A 17,542-nucleotide genomic window follows, 5' to 3' on the forward strand; every position below is an offset into this window, starting at 1 on the left:
ACACTGTAGTTACAGACAGTGGTGAGTGTGCAAGAGTCCCTGAGTAAGTGTTTTAGTCCCTAAGCCCTGTTCTTGTCCTGTGATGATCCATCACTGCCTAAAAGCTCCCATTTCAATATTCTACTGATACACAAAAGGAGGAAGAAATCATTTCATTTCACTCCTACTTCTGTCCTCTCAGTTTTCCTGTGACCTTGGTTACCGTAGTACTTCCCTAAGCTTAAAGTACTGCTGCTTGTAGCGTAGGGAACGCCCAAGTAGCCTGCAGTTCTTTGCCGGCAGTGTTGCAGACTTGCTTTTCTAGTCTCATGAGCACCGTCCTCATCCCAATCATTTCCCTGAGAACACGCACATCCTCCTGACTAACTTCTGCTGTTAGCTGTACTTAGCAGAATAGCACTCATTGTCCCCATTAGCAAAGCTGGCATTTACCAAGTGCCTACTTTTAATGCTTTACTTATGTCCATCGCTGCATATCCATAGCCTAGTAAATGCAAATACCTTAGTTCTCAATGTGCAGAAACACTCATTGAAGATGCACTTCTCTGTGGAAGAGTATGACCTGGCTTCCATCTCAGGATCCTCCTTCCTTGTACCCCAAATGCTGGACTTAGAAGCCTGAGCTGTCATGCCTGGCACCAACTTACTTACTTATTTACTTTGTACTAGGGATTGAGTGTAGGACTTCATGCATGCTAACCAAGTGCTCCTCTATTGAGCTCTGTCCCTAGCACTAGCTTCCTTTTTACGTTTGCTCAGGGACATGGTCTGGCTGAGCTGCTCAGGCTCACTTTGAAATTGGTGTGTTTCCCAGGCTGGCCTTAAACTTGTGATTCTACCATTTCAGTTTCCAAGTAATGAGGATTACAGACATTCACTTCAGCATCTGCCTAGTCACTTTTTATTGGTTGTGTAACCTTGGAAATAGTTAACTATCTCAGACAATTTAGCAATTGAGACTTGGAAGAAATATTAAGAACTTAACCAAGATGGCAGAATTAGAATTGTAACCAAGGTTTTTCTAACTTCAGAACTCATTTGCAAATTTGTACTTCTCAAAACTATGCCCAGGAGTGAGCATTAGTTCTGCATATGTTTACAAAACATGTGTGTCCTGCACTGAGATACAATTCGACAGGTTTTGCATGTATATCCTAAGCTCAGAGAACTTCAGTCTAGTAGAGACAAATGTAGAGTAACTTTAGACAAATGTCTTGATGAAAATTCCAGTCAAATGCTAGAGGACCTACCTAGGCAAACATTTGTTCCGAACTGAGTTTACCTAAGAAGTGATGGCAGAGCTAGCCTTGAAGTGAGAACTAAAACCAAGCATGTTTGTATATTTGTATGTTATTTTTGATGGGACTATAATTTGAAGCCAAGGTCTTATCTTATGTGTGCTTTATGTCTAAACTCTATCTCCAGCTCAAGCTGTTTTGTTTGTCATGTGTTATGTGTCTGTTTGCAACTGAGCATTGAACCAAAGGCCTTAGTGCATGCTAGGAAAGCAATCTAGCATTGACCTGAACTTTATCTCCCAGTCCCATGCTGTTTCTTTAAGGATGGAAATTGTAGGAGCGAGTGTAGAGATGGTGTTATGTGTGGTATTGTAAACCTATGGCTCAGTGGTTAATTGCTCTGGCAGTGTTTCCAGGGACCTGGAACAACTCTCAGTACACACATTGTGCCTCTCAACCATCTTTAACTCCAGTCTCAGAGGATCAAACACCTTCTCTGGCCTCTGCACACACTGCATGCACACGGTATATAGACAGACATAAAGATAAAATACTCATCCATATAAATGAGTTCTTTAAATACTGTTTAATAAATGAATTATTAACACTGTTGTAATTTTGTCAGTTTGGGGGCAGGTGTGTACTGTGGCGTGTTTACATAGAAGTCAGGACAACTTTGTGAGTTTGGTTGATCTTTACTTGGCTTCACTGGATTAAAGTTGGGTCATCTACTAAATGGTCTCACTGGTCCATTGTAAACTTCCTTAGTAAAGGAGCCCTGGAAAGTATATATAAGAAAAAAAAAGCTTTATAATTATTTTTAAGAGATATATAACACCAAAATGTTTCTTGTCTCTTCCTTTCTTAGCTTACATGTGGCCATGAGTCTTCAAATGATTGTTGAGAATGTAAAATTGGCTCGTGAATATGCACTGCTGGGGAACTATGACTCGGCAATGGTCTACTATCAGGGAGTTCTTGACCAAATGAACAAGTACCTGTACTCAGTCAAAGAGACACACCTCCGTCAGAAATGGCAACAGGTAAGAGTCATGGCTGCTGGCTTTAATACTCAGAAATTTACATTGACATTCAATGCTGTACAGTAGTTTGTTTGGTTTTGTTTTTTTGAGACAGGGTTCCTTTGTGTGGCTTTGGCTGTTCTAGAAGTAGCTCTGCAGACCAGGCTGGCTTCAGACTCACAGAGCTTCACCTACTTCTGCCTCCTGAGTGCTGGGAGTAAAGGCCTGCACCACCACTACTAGGCCTCAGAGAATATAGTTTTATTACATGGATTTTTATACAACGTTATTTGAAACTTCACATTGGTGTATTACTGAGGATTCTCTAGAGGAACAGTACTGATAGAATGAATGAATATGTATGTATGTTCACTCATGTATGAGAGATTTATTACAGCTGCTTAGAGGCTGTCGTTCAGCTAGTCCAGCAATGGTTGCTTGCCTCTCAGTGGGAAGGAAAAAGACAAACAGACAGAACCTGGTAGTTTGTTCTCTCCACAAGGCTAAGTTGTCTTAGCTGATCTAAGGTTGGGGTTCCAAAGAAGTATGCTGGAATGCAGGAAAGCGAGGAGGAGGTCAAAGAGGCCAAGAGCAAAGCTTTTCTTTCTTGTCCTTTTTATAGGCCACCATGTGTGGGTTCATTCCAGATTTACTGTGGGTTTTCCCACTTTTAATGATCCAATTAACTAAAACTCCCTCACATGTATGCCTAGTGACTCGGGATTTTAGTTAATTCCATATATAGTCAAGTTGACCACCAAGAATAGCCATCACATGAGCAGCAGCCCTTTTACAAAGCATCAGCAGTGTTAAGCTCTGCTTCGTTTTTCTAATTATTGTGCTCTAATAATAGCTTTAAAGTGGTACCCTTTTTCTTTTCTTCCATTCTTTCTTTGAGACATTTGGTGGCCCTGGATGTCCTGGAATTTGCTGTGTGGGCTGTGATGGCCTCATACTCAGTCCTCTTGTCGCTGCCTGCCCAGTCCTAGGGTTAATGGATATTCTGCCATACTCAGGCCCTCAGGGGACAACATCTTTTTATAAAGATATTGGTGAAATTGCAAATGACAGCAAATTCTTTTTTTTTTTTTTTAAAGAAACAGTGAATGTTTTTAATTTCAGGTGGGACAGATTGACACATAGTGGGATGTTCAAGGACTTACAGTTATGGTACAATACAAGTAGCTTTTTATTATGTGGACAGCAAATTCTTCAAGAACCTTATTTCCTATAAAACTTTACAAAGCTGATCATATTTGAATCCCATTTAAGGAATTTTAGACACGGAGGAGCAGAAGTTTTGTCCAGAACAGCACTTTCATAACAGGAAAGAATGTTACAGAAATTAATGGTTCTTTTGAGCTGAACTTGTATGTGACATATTACTGCCTGGCTACTGTTTAAATCCAATACCACATGTTTGGAGAGAAGTGTCTTGTTTTTGAAATGAACTTTTCCTTAAATCTGACTTTCCATATCTATGTTACTAGGAAGGGGGGAACATACCTTAAAAATATGTAAATCACTTTAAATGTATAGTTCAGTAATGTTAAATACATTCAGATGTTGTACCAGCACCCCATATAACAGAGTTTGAGGTTTTAAAAGTTAGCTAAACCCAATAAGGTGATGCACACCTACAGTGCCAGCACTTGGGAGGCTCAGGCAGGAGGACAGTGATCTTGAGAACACTGTTCAATACTCATGGAACCCTTGCTTAAAAATCAAAATCAGTTAATTAAATAGTATAAAACTATCCAAAGGCAACTTTTTGTTTTTGTCAGATTTGAAAGTTTCAGCTAGTCTTTCAATTGCTCAACAGTTTTAGTAAGAACTATGTGGGTAGCAACTTAGCCAGGATTTGTTTTAAAAGATTTATTTTTATTTTATGTGTTTGAATGTTTTGCCTGCATGCAAACCTGTGCACAAGGTGCATACATTGCCCAAGGAGGCCAGAAGAGGGCATCAGATCCCTTGAACTGGAGTTATAGAGATTGTGAGCTGCTGTGTGGGTGCTGAGACTCAATCCCCGCACCCTATGGTAGAGCAGCCTGTTAGCCTGGGAGACAGTTCTCCAGCCCCTTAGTCAACAGTTTTATTCATGCTTTCAGAATTAATTTTGCACTTGAAAACAGGAAAAAAAAAAGAATCATTGCAATTTTGTGAAGATGTTTGATGTAGTCTGCTGGCTTTCATTCAGAGTGGAGGCTGAGACATAGAATAGAAAACGGTCCTAAGCTTAATTTTAGCAGTGATTTATTAAAGAAGCTTAGTCTTATTATTCTTCGTTGAAACCAGGTTTGGCAGGAAATAAATGTGGAAGCTAAGCAAGTTAAGGATATCATGAAAACACTGGAGAGCTTCAAACTAGACATCACTTCTCTGCAAGCTGCACAGCATGAACTTCCAGCTGCTGAAGGAGAAGTCTGGTCCTTGCCTGTGCCTGTTGAGCGAAGGTAAGTGGGGACGGTTAGAGATCAACCAGCTCAGGTAGCTGGCCGTCTCGCCTTGGTCCATATCTCGGAGGAGGACTGAGTTGCTGGGGACAGGGCTGGGGGGGAGGTTTGTATGGAAATGCCTTTTATGAATTGTTTAAATGTTTATCAAGTTTAGGTGGAAATTAGCCAGAGCGAGGTTTTTGATGCATGGGCTTAAAGTAGCAGACTCAGTGTTGTTTTAGGGACTGAGGTGTGGGAACTGAAGTTTTCACTCTTTGTAGCTGTTGGAAATTATGTACACTATCTAGAGCTTAGACTTTTCTCATGTAGATTGAGAAAGTTAGACTGACAAGTTTTTGAGCCTGCTTGGTTTTGTTTGTTTGTTTTGTTTTGTTTTTGTTTTTTCGAGACAGGGTTTCTCTGTATAGCCTTGGCTGTCCTGGAACTCACTCTGTAGACCAGGCTGGCCTCAAACTCAGAAATCCGCCTGCCTCTGCCTCCCAAGTGCTGGAATTAAAGGCGTGCGCCACCACGCCCTGCCCTGAGCCTGCTTGGTTTTATTTGGAATTTTTGCCCCCAGCTTTCTACTACCAAGTGATAGCAAATGGATAATTGATCAAGTACCAGGTGGTAATCGCACACACCTGTAATCCTAGCACTTGGGCAGAGGCAGGTGGATTTCTGTGAGTTCCAGGCCAGCCTGGTCTACAGAGTGAGTTCTAGGACAGAGAGAAACCCTGTCTTAAAAGTACAAAAAAACAAATCAATGGAAGTGCTTTGACTGAAATGTTGTTTCTACCTAATTGTGCTTGCTTTCACAGAAGACTTAATAAGTGACAGGTATGTATGTAGATGTCCATTCCCTGCTTCACAGGACAGATTTCCTGTCTGTATCCTGGTGTAAATATATGAATCTTTTGGCTGTCTGAAAAGAACTCTAACTTGACTCTTTGTTGACTACTGGTTTAAGACCCTTGCACTAAGCTATGACCCACCTTAGGTATTCTGTCATTCTTTCTTGTAGTTTTTTATTGCACTGCATAAACACTGGTTCTTTATATTGAGCATCTGTAGATCTCTAAGTATTGTTCAGGCTATATAGATCATTTATTTCTCATAACAAAGCTTCCAATAGGCAATATTTTATTTTTTTATATTAAAAACAACAAAACTTTACTTACATTAGGTAACGTACCTTCTTTGTGTTGAAGTATACTCTGAGTCACTTGAGAATAGGTTATTCTGTTTTATTCTTTGGGGGTTTTGTGTTTTTATTCATCCCAGATAAACCGAAGAGCCATTAAATATGGAGGTCTAAATTCTGCTGCTAAGTCCAGAGGAACTGAGTGGATCTCTGTGGACAGAAGGCACCTTGCCTTTGTGTGTCCTAGCACCATTACTTTTCCTTACCTACTTTATATGTGTGCATGTTTTGTCCACATGTCTATGTCTACAACCTCTGCCTGGTGCCTGCAGAGGCTAGAAGCAGCATTGGATCCTGGAGAGTAGTCACAGACAGTTGTGAACTAATGTGTAAATCCTGGGAACTGAGAACCAAGTCAGTACAGAAGCAGCAACTGCTCTCAATCACTAAGCCATCTCTTCAACCACAACCTTTGTTTTTTCTTTTTGAGACAGGGTCTCACTATGCAGTCCTGGTGTCTAACTCACAGTGATCCACGTGCCTATGTCTTTCAAATTCAGGAACTAAAGGGCACCAGCCACCCTCCCCAACTTTCACCCTAGTCTTTTAGAATAGGAAGATTATTAAAGCCTTAGTTAAAACATGGGCATTTGCACTCTGTTCTGGTGGCTGTGATAGAACACTAGTTTATCACTTTCCAGCATGCAAAAGTAGCTTGTACAGTGATGTCCTGAGTAGAAGTCATTTTCACTTTGCCCTAGTTGCTAGTAAATATGACAGTACTGTGTCCCTGGCCGTAGAGGCTATGCCAGGTTTACATTTCAGCCCTTGGGGTGCAGCGTCCTCAAGTTTGTTATACCATTGTGTTCTCTGTATGCCCAGCTTCTTCAGGACTTATGACTTTAATAACCTTGTGTTGTTTAGACCCTTACCAGGACCTAGGAAACGCCAGTCTTCTCAGCACAGTGACCCTAAGCCACACAGTAACCGGCCAGGCACAGTCGTCAGAGCTCATCGGCCATCTCCACAGAATCTTCACAATGACAGAGGCAAAGCTGTTCGTAGTCGTGAAAAGAAAGAACAGAGTAAGGGAAGAGAGGAAAAGGTAAATGTTACCGTCTTCAAAGTGAAGGCTGGACCTGAAGAGATGGCTCAGGGGTTAAAGTGCACATGCTGCTCTTCCCAAGTTAGATCCCAGCACCTACATGGGTCAGCTCACAACTTCCTATACCTCCAGCTCTGGGAGTCCCATCCCTCTTCTGGTCTCTGCAGGCAGCTCCACACCTGTGGCTTACAGAAACACACTCACACGCACGCACACTAACAATAAAAGAACAAAATTGTTTTTGAGATTTATTTTATGTATGTGGATGTTATGTCTGCATTTGCATCCCAGAACTACATTGTGCACTGAACTACACAGAGATACAGTTACAGACAGTTGTGAGCATCATGCGGGTGCTGGGAACTGAACTATGACAGAGCTGCCAGAGCTCTTAACCACTGAGCCACCTCTCCAGGTCCCTCAAAATGTTTTTAAGTGAGTCATTTGTTAACATTAGAAATCAAGATTTGAAACACGGGGGGCCACTTGCTTCAGTCACTAGAGCCATATTTGCCATAGAATCTGTACATGTAGGGTTTCCATTCCCCAGTCAGGAGGCATGGTGGGGCAGGGGGAATTCTCTTTTAAAAACTTTTGAAGCCAGGTATGGTGGCATATGCCTTTAATCCTACCACTCGGGAGGCGGAGGCTGGCCGGTTTTTCTGAGTTTAGGCTAGACTGTTCCACATAGTGAGTTCCCGGCCAGCCAAGACTACATAGAGAGTCCCTGTGTCATACCTCTCTCCTCAGATTGTGTGTGTGTATACATGTACATGTGCCATGGCACACGTGTGGAGGTCAGGGTCAGTCCTCTCCTTCCACATGGATCCTGAGACTCAAGCTCAAGTTGTCAGGTGTGAAAGCCTTCGCCTGCTGAGACCTGTCCTGTCCAGCTAGGGAGTTGTGTGTCAGGTGTGAAAGCCTTCCCCTGCTGAGACCTGTCCTGTCCAGCTAGGGAGTTGTGTGTCAGGTGTGAAAGCCTTCCCCTGCTGAGACATGTCCTGTCAGCTAGGGAGTTGTGTGTCAGGTGTGAAAGCCTTCCCCTGCTGAGACATGTCCTGTCAGCTAGGGAGTTGTGTGTCAGGTGTGAAAGCCTTCCCCTGCTGAGACATTTCCTGTCCAGCTAGGGAGTTCTGTGTTTCCTCCTTGGTTTCCTCAGTCACCTGTGGATATTCAGGAGGGCGTTGCTTGATTTCCATCTGTGGTGTCTGTGGTTTCTCTCACTACTGACCTTCTTTTAATTCCACTGTGGTCTGTTAGGATATAAGAAATTGTACCTGTGTTGTTGCAGGTTCTATAGGCTGCTTAGTAGAATGCTTATTCTTACCTGTGTGTGTGTAGTTATTGGTGGCTTTTTTGTTAAGCCTGTTTGATCAATGTAGTTTAACTGTGAAGATTTTGTTGATGGTGGTAGTGATCTTGTTTTTGAGATAAAGACTCATGTAGTGGAGGCTGGCTTTGAACTCCTGATTCTGCTGTCTCCACCTGCCAAGTGCAAGTGCTGCCGGGGCTATCGGTGTTCACTAGCACACCCAGCTAAAGTGTTTCCTTGTTTGGACCTGCAAGATGGTTCATCAGGTGAAGACAGTTTGACAACCCGAGCTTGATCCCAGAACCTGTGTGGAGGTAGAGGAAAAGAACTGACTTCACAAAATGGTTCTGTGGTCTTCACATGTACATCATGGCATAGCATACGTGTGCATATATCACACATGCAATAATAGGGTTTTTTTTTTTTTAAGGTTTCTTATTTCTGTTTCAGCTGTGTTGCTGAAAATGAAGTATGGAAATCACTTGCTCTTGTATCTAGTCCTGTGTGTTCAGTAGTGTTTGTCTTATGAAGTAGATATGCCAGGGTTTGGTTATATACATCTCTAGTTCTTTCTTTGGATGGATTTCCATCATATCAATAGCTAATGGCCATTTTCTCTCCAACTTGTGCTTTCCTGAGGATAGAGTTCTGCCCCTGTGTGTTTCCTGCTTCCACTCTTGCTGCATTCTCTTCTGTCCTTTGCCGTTCCATGTGTGTGTCTTTACTGGTGACTCATACCTCCCTCCTATAGGCAAGTAGTTGGATCTTGTGTTCTGATCCAGCCATCTGGTCTGCATGTGTGTGTGTGTGTTTGTTTCAGGCACGGTTTCTCTGTGTAGCCCTGGCTGTTCTAGAACTCACTCTGTAGACCAGGCTGGCCTCTCACTCACAGATCCACCAGCCTCTGCCTCCCAAGTGCATCGATTAAAAGTATGTGCCACTACTGCTGGCTAGTCTGCACCTTTAACTGAGCTGGAACCTTTAACTGCTAGATTAATTCTTTCAAGACCCTGGTTGATTGCTGCCATTGTTTTGATCGCTCTCCTGGCTTATTTAGTTCTTGCCATAGATTCTTAGGGTTTGCTGAAGTACAGAATTGGACTTCATGTCACTACCTTCCGTGTTGCTGTAGCAATAACAACTTAATGGATGAAAGAAATGTCATACTTTGACTTGCAGTTTGGGGAGTCCATCCTGACAGGGAAGGTATAATGGTGGGAGGTGAGGCTGCTGTTTGCAGTGTGTCAGAAGCAGAGAGGGACAAGTGCCAGTACCCAGGTCCCTTCTCCTTTTACCCAGGCTGGGACCTAGCCCACATTTAGGGTGGGCCTTCCCACTTCATTGATCTAGTCTGGAAAAGTCCAGACAGGCATGCCCTAAAATAGGTTTCCATGATGATTCTGATCTCATCACGTTGATTATGGAGAACGACCACACAGATATATTTGATCTCTTCTTGCTCTTGTTAATCTGTTCCTTTTTCTCTCTTTCATGTGACCCACTGTGGTTGTCTTTTTTTATATACATAAGGTTCTTTTTAGTATTTTATATGATGGTCATGAATTGTTTTAGTTCATACTTATAATGGGAAGTCTCTATTTCTCCACAGGATTTTAAACTCTCTTTGCTGGATCTAGTCTTGGTTTGGGAATTGCTTTCTGAATTACAGTGTATCTAGTGTTACCCTACAGTGTTTCTGGTGAGAGATCTGATACATTTGCCTTTGTAGGCACGTCTCTCTCTCTCTCTCAGGTTTAATATTGTGTGTAACTTTATAATTTTTTTCAAAGTCTACTTTTAATGATGGTTCTTAAATACTTTAACCTCCCTTTTAGCCCACCACCCACCAGAGGCAGTGAGAAAGAAAGGATGGGGTGGGGGTGGGGGGTTGTATCTGTTTAGAAAGGTTCTTTGGAGCAACTCCCATCTGTGTTGCCAGGAAATTGGCAGTTCAGTTCATAGGTCAGCAGCGGCAGCTCGATCCATTTGCAAACACTTCATGGCTACACCAGCACTGCAGTTCAGTGGAGTCAGGATAGCAAACACTAGTCAGCGGTGGAACTACCTAGCAGAGACGGCTAGGCCTCGGCCTGCCTCAGCGGGAGTCAGCAGGAGGGGCCTGGAGGGAAGATCAGTGAAGACTCCAGACCCACAAACAGCTACCTCTGTAAGCAGGCCTAGCTACTCCTCCATCACTGTCTGTGCAGTCCTTTTATACGCTCTCCAAATAGCACGTGTCTTTCACAGGTCTTGCCTCAGCACGTGTGCCTATCTCAGCTGACATCACTCTGCCAATTAACCTGAGCCCACAGAATCAGCAAAAAAGCCGAGGCACAACACCAGACAGGTTTTGGTGCAGCTCTCTATGGAGTCCCAACAAATGCAGCTCAACTGTGCAATAGAAGGCTGACCAATCCATGTATGTCCTTAGCAAAGAGTCCTCCATCAGTGTCCTTTCACGTGCGTGCTTTACAGAGCATCCTCTCTCCTGTGTCTGCTTCAGTGAAGCATTCCTTCACTTGTTTACCCCAGCAAAATCCCACCCAACTGACTTTCCAGAGAACCCTTAGGTTTCCACGTCAACTGTGTCTCGTCCATAGATATACATATTTGATTAGACATTACATGATGATTTGTCTTGTAAGAGTCTTTCTGTCCTGTCTGTATGGTTCTAATGCCTCTTGTATGCCCATGTCTTTCCCTAGCTCTGAGAATTTTTCTGGTATAGTTTCATTGAAGTGGTTTTTCCATGCCTTTTTTGTTGTGAATGAGGCTTAGCCATTAGTGGACAAGCAATCTCGCCACCCAAATAACTTTAGACTTTAATGTATTCTCTGCCATGGAATCTTATCTTTAGTTTTTGGAATGTCCTAGAGTTCTTGAAACTTGTGATTATGCTTAATTTTTGTGTGTAGTAGTTGTTTGAATATACTATGTGATTTTTTTTTCTACCCTGATATTCTTATGGTTGTTCTACTCTATTAGCAATGCCTTTCAGTGAGTGTTTGTCGTTATTTTTAATGGATAACTCTCATTTCTAACATGTATTTTCAGAATCTCAATTTCTTTTTTTTTTTTTTTTTTTTCAAGACAGGGTTTCTCTGTGTAGCCCTGGCTGTCCTGGAACTCACTCTGTACACCAGGCTGTCCTCGAACTCAGAAATCCACCTGCCTCTGCCTCCCGTGAGCCACCACGCCCGGCCAGAATCTCAATTTCTAAGTAGAACTTTCTTGGTTGAATTTTTCATTATGTTGCTGACTTCCTGATTTAGGTCCTGAGTTGATAATCTTACTTCATTTGTCATGTGTTTGAGCCCCTTTTAAAATTGTAATTTTTTAAAATAGGACATTCTTTGAAGTTTTTTGTTTGTTTGTTTTTAATCCGTGTGTCTATGAATGAATCTGCAAAGTTATTTATTGATAGTTACTCTATGATCTCGGTACTGTAGTCAGAAGTCAGATATTCCTTTATTTTCCTATTTACAGTTATAAACATAGCAGACGGTTGTAGCTTTTGCTGTCAAATGTAATTTAGAAAGCTTAGGAGGAAATAAAGCCTGACAGACTTACATAATTCCACGGATTGTTTACTGACTTCCTGGTGTTTCAGAGTTGATAAAGTTCTGTTCGGTTTTTCTTTTTCTTTTTCTTTTTTTTGGTTTTTTCGAGACAGGGCTTCTCTGTGTAGCCCTGGCTGTCCTGGAACTCACTCTGTAGACCAGGCTGGCCTCGAACTCAGAAATCCGCCTGCCTCTGCCTCCCAAGTGCTGGGATTAAAGGCGTGCGCCACCACGCCCAGCCTGTTAGTTTTTTCTTATCTGAGGTCTTTTTGTCTTTCCTTTTTCTTTCTTCTTAATTTTTTTCAGGTGGGGTTGGTTTTAGTTTGGTTTAAATTTGTGAGATAGTCCTCTTGTCTCTGATTCCCAAATGCTGGGATTTTTGGCATGTTTGCCCATGCCTGTCTCTCTAAGAATGCCTTGCTATCTTCGCCTTTTCTGAAGGATATTATGCTGAAAGGACCCTGGATTCTCTTTGTAATCTTGGAAAAAATACTGTATCACTTCCTTCCGGGCTCTCTGGTTTCTTTGGAGAAATCTACTTTGATTAGGATTGGTTTTCCTTGGCCAGGTGTGGTGATTATATCAGCACTTTGGGAAGCAAGGAGATCAGAAATTTGATTCATATTGGGTTCCTATAAGGAGACAATTCAGTAAGCAAAATCACTTTGGTATGATCATTGTTTCTGACCTACAGAAATGAAATATAAATTTTTGGTCAATTAAAAGCTCTTCTGTTTTTTTTTATCTCTTCGTGTAGAACAAATTACCTGCTGCAGTTACAGAACCAGAGGCAAATAAGTTTGATGGCACTGGGTATGACAAGGACTTAGTAGAAGCTTTGGAAAGAGATATAATTTCTCAGAATCCCAACGTTCGGTGGTGAGTCATATCACATGGTTGTGGAAACTGAAGTGAAGAAAAGATGACATGTGCTAATGGTGTGTGCCTTTGGGGACAGCACTGGAGGATGTGCAGTGTAAGCAGCCCATGCAGTGACACTGATCCCCACTGAGCTGTGTCACTCTGCTGTCTTGAGGGTCTTACCTTTGTTTGTTTTGAGGCAGGGTTCCGTGTAGACCAGGCTGGCTTCACAGTGGCTATGTAGCCAGCATGGCATTGAGCTTCAGTCCTCTTACCTGAGTGCTGAGGTAACAGACAGACACCACATGCCCAACTTCTATGATGATGGCTAGGACTCTAGGGCATCTGCATGCTCAACAAGGACTGAAGGAGCTGAGCTATGTTACCTAAACTTTAGTTCACATTATTTAAAACTTTATTTGTATTGTGCACTGTTAGGCTTATTATTTTATGTGTATGAGTGTTTTGCTTGCATGCATGTCATCGCATCACATGTGTATGTGCCTTTGGAGGAAAGAAGAAGGCAAATTCCCTGGAACTAGAGTTGTAAATGCCTGTGAGCTACATTGTGGGTGCTGGGAGTCAAGCCTGGCACTCTGTGAGAGCAGCCAGTGCTCTTAATAGCTGAGCCATCTCTCTCGCCAACCTCTTTTTGTTTTTGCTTGTTTGTATTAAGTATTGAACACAGAGTCTCATACGTGTGAGGCAAGTTCTCTGCTAACTGAATATCACTAGCTCCTTGAAATTCTTTTAAATTAATAATGTCATATACAAAGTGGGACAAAGATAGTACAAATTTCATCTTTTGGCGCCCCTGCTAATGTTGAAAAGGTTGAGGTTTTTATTATCTGTTTCAAACTTTTATTGTGTGCATGTGTGGTGGGGCAGAGCCTGCGCTGTGACACATGTTGGAGATCAGAGGCTAACTTTGTGGATTCGGGTCTCTCTCACATTTCTGTGCGTTCTGAGGGCCAGAGCCTCAGGCTTGCACACTAACCACTTGTACACACTGAGCCATCTCACCAACCCTACGAGGAGATTTTTAATGCATGCATCGTGTGTATAGCTTGTGGTAGAGCTTGCTTTGATTTGCAATTAGTGCTAGATTCTCAACTTTATATCTAATAAAATGCCTTTTTACAGAATATTATAAAAGCTCACTTTTCCACAAGTTAGTTATATCGTTAGTTATTTTCTATTTCTATTAAAATATAGATGATTAGTAGGTGTCTTTATAATATGTAAACATTTCTAATAATTGACATTTATAAGTAAAATCTATTTTCATAATAAAATTGCTACATGCACTAGTTGTACCAGTAGATATTTTAGTGTCTGGGGAGAACTTTATAATGATGTTGATGACTTTGTTCAGTTTGGCTTCTGCCTCTTAGAGTTGGAAGCATAGCAGGTGTCTGCTGTATGCCCTGTGTGTTATTTTTTTTAACGGCCATTCTTCTGAGCCATTATGAGATACAAGATAAGATGCTTGGGGCTGGAGAGATGGCTTAGTAGTTAAGAGCACTGACTGCTCTTCCAGAAGACCTGGGTTCAGATCCCAGCTCACAATTTTCTGTAACTACAAGATCTGACACCCTCACACAGACATACATGCAAGCAAAACACCAAAGCACATAAAATAAAAATAATTGATTTAAAAAACATGCCATCTATGCAATCTGTGATTCAGTATCCCTAATCTGCAAATCAGGCATCTAGAAATGTATTGGTTTTCAAGACAGGATTTCTCTGTGTAGCCCTGTCTGTCCTGGAACTCACTCTGTACACCAGGCTGGCGTCAAAATGCCCCTGCCCCCTGAGTACTGGGATTAAAGATGTGCACTCCCACTGCCTGGTTACTGGATAAATTTTCCAGTGTAGAGGTGAAGTACTTTTCTCTGTGGGAAGAGGCCTCCTCCCTCCTAAGTGCTTGCTTAATGTCATTCTTTCTCCAATCTAGGGCCTTGAGCCACATTTTTTTAAAAAAAAGATTTAATTATTTTTATATATGAGTACACTGTGGCTGTCTTCAGACATAGCAGAAGAGGGCATCAGATCTCATTACAGATGATTGTGAGCCACCATGTGGTTGCTGAGATTTGAACTTAGGACCTATGGAAGAGCAGTCAGTGCTCTTAACCACTGAGTCATCTCTCTAGCCCCTGAGCCACTTTCCTTTTTTTTTTTTTTTTTTTAAAGCAAGGCCATTATCCTTAGAAAGTTTGGAGAGTTTTAAAAGAAATTAATAATAATGGTTTCTGGATTAGAGAGCTCAACTAGTGAAGTGTATGCCAACATTCCTGACCGGGAAACGTGGTCCCAAGCTCTTTAGTTAAGGAGGTGCTCAAACACATGACAACTTTGACACTAGCCTGGCAACACAGAGAGTGAAGGAAGGAGAGCTGTTATCAGACTTTACACTGAAAGCCGTTATTGGCAAGAACTACAGACGAAGGTGTATCTGTGTATGCTGGTTGGCTGTGGTAAGAATGTGTATTCTCCAGGGCCCAAGAAAGGATTGAACATTTTGTCTGTGGCATAAAAACGTCTGCAGGTGATGGTTTTCAGGGTGATGATATAGGATTGGATATATGATCTAAGGAGTTGGCTGATAAAGTATCTTTTCTTTCAGGTATGATATTGCTGATTTAGTAGAAGCCAAAAAGTTGCTTCAGGAAGCAGTGGTGTTACCAATGTGGATGCCAGAATTCTTTAAGGGCATTAGGAGACCATGGAAAGTAAGTTTATGCCCTTATCATCAGCAGAGTAAATAACCCTTACTTATTTATATTGGTGAAAGTGGAACAAGAAAATTTTAAGCCAGGTAGCTCAAGCCTGTAACCCCAGCACTCAGGAAGCAGAGGCAGGAGGATCACCTTGGCTTTGAGGTAAGCGTTGGCCACATAGTGAATTCCAGGACAGACTGGATTAGCGTAAGACACCGTCTTAAAAAAGCTTTTAAAAGAAAGAATTTATGTTACATTATTCAGAATGTTTTGATCACAAGCTAATGCAGGGCTCCCAGAGTGTACAGTCCCAGCAGTACAGTACTCGGGGTCAGTCTTAGAATAACCTTGTGTCTGCACGTGGGACCCGGTTGGCTAGTGCACTTCATTTGTCTTACCGCGTAATTTGTCATGGTAGATTGGGAATTCTTTTGACAAATTCAGCAATATTTTTATCTCATAATGGATGGTTTTGAAGATCCTAGGATGGTATGAAAGGAGCTATTTAAGACAATCTGGGTGAAGAGTAAACATCTGCCTCTTCAAAATACCAATTACTAGTAGTTAATCTTTTGATAAAGATTAATAAATTAACAGTCAGTTTTCCTTTTTTGTTAATTGAGTTCCAAACTTTTAATGTGATTCTCTTCCTTTTGTGTAATAGAAAAGTTATTTGTGTCAGTTGTGATGGTATAGACCCAACATTTGGGAGGCAGAGATAGGTGGAGCTCTGTGAGTTTGAGGTCTACATATGGGTTCCAGGACAGCTGGGGCTAAATTAGTGAGGCTCTATTTAACATAAAGGAACAAGCCAACTTTGTTATGAAGCATCATTCACTTTGCTCTTTGTCCCAGTGTTGTATGTAGATGTAGTGAATTTGGTACTGAGAGTTATTACGAGGGCAAGCGTCACCCATACAGGGCGTCGTCACCCATAGCCCCGCCTCCAGAGAATGAGAAAGGATGGTCAGTAGAGCCCACATCTGTGTTTATCCTCCTCGGAAAACCAAAGCAGAGGAGGTAAGGAGATAACAATGCCAGCTGCAGTCTTTACTGTTATGTTCCCTACAGGGTGTGCTGATGGTTGGCCCACCTGGCACTGGGAAGACCCTTCTAGCTAAAGCAGTTGCCACAGAATGCAAGACAACATTCTTCAATGTCTCTTCATCAACTCTGACATCCAAATACAGAGGAGAGTCTGAGAAGCTTGTCCGTCTTCTGTTTGAAATGGTAATGTTTGAAACAGCTCTAATAGACATTTTTTACCTCTGTCTGACTTTCTCCATTACATAGGTAGGGTGACACTCTTCCTAGGACCTGATTCTATGCCTTTGACATGTCCTTTATGAGCATAAGTAACTTTGGCTTCTGTTTGTCTCCTTTCCTCCAGAGGTGGAGCCACATCTGCTATTTTCTGAGCATTACTAGTGTGCTGTAAGAGTCTAAAGTAATTATGGCTAATTGGTTTCTTTAAAATTTGATTGTTGTGTGTATACACATATATATGATGGGAAGGGGCCCTGTGCGTAACACCACACTCAAGTAGACATTGGAGGACAATTTTGTGGTGTGGTTCTCTCTTTCCACCCTTACGTGGATTCCAGGGCTCACACTTGTGCAACAAGTACATCTATCTGCATGAGACATCTTGCCAGCTCCATAATTAATGTTTGTTGAACAGCACCCTGCTTAATGACATGGTAAGTGCTGTATTTTAACAAGCTAAAGATGAAAATCTTAAGTAGCTATGGAACTTTGATTTCCTCCAGTCTTATCAGCTGTGCCAAGGATTTGAGTTTAAGATGAATTTTATGTTAATTGTGTGCGTCTGTGTATGTCTGTGTGAGGTAGAAGGACATGAGTGCAGATGCCTGTGGAGACCTGAAGAGGGTGCTCAATCTCTCGTAGCTGAAGTTAGTTACAGGTGTTTGTAGCAGCCTGCCGTGGGTGCAGGGAACTAAACTGCAGGTGTGTGCAAGAGCAGTGACAACTCTTAACCACTGACTCTCCAGCTCCTCCCTTGACTGTGGTGACCTTAAGCATGGGGTCCCAGTGTTTGAATTCTTTTCTTCAGTTCTTACTTTGAGTTTCTCCCTTTTTTTCTTCTATAGTTCATTCATTTTGCAGAGTATTTAT

At 41.9% G+C, this 17,542-nt stretch overlaps 1 protein-coding gene across 1 annotated transcript in view; it reads left to right on the top strand.

Annotated features, from left to right (window-relative positions):
• Katna1 (katanin catalytic subunit A1) overlaps window positions 1-17,542 on the top strand; it is a 46,207-nt gene that overhangs the window by 18,853 nt on the left and 9,812 nt on the right. The window contains exons 2-7 of the mRNA XM_021174288.2: window positions 2,107-2,281; window positions 4,559-4,716; window positions 6,767-6,947; window positions 12,577-12,698; window positions 15,313-15,418; window positions 16,478-16,636. Of these exons, the coding sequence (XP_021029947.2) occupies window positions 2,120-2,281; window positions 4,559-4,716; window positions 6,767-6,947; window positions 12,577-12,698; window positions 15,313-15,418; window positions 16,478-16,636 (888 nt within the window). The 5' untranslated portion in view covers window positions 2,107-2,119. The remainder of the gene's footprint in view (window positions 1-2,106; window positions 2,282-4,558; window positions 4,717-6,766; window positions 6,948-12,576; window positions 12,699-15,312; window positions 15,419-16,477; window positions 16,637-17,542) is intronic.

This window comes from Mus caroli, unplaced genomic scaffold (genome assembly GCF_978045245.1).
Source record: "Mus caroli unplaced genomic scaffold, Mus_caroli_1 scaffold_9, whole genome shotgun sequence".
Taxonomy (NCBI): domain Eukaryota; kingdom Metazoa; phylum Chordata; class Mammalia; order Rodentia; family Muridae; genus Mus; species Mus caroli.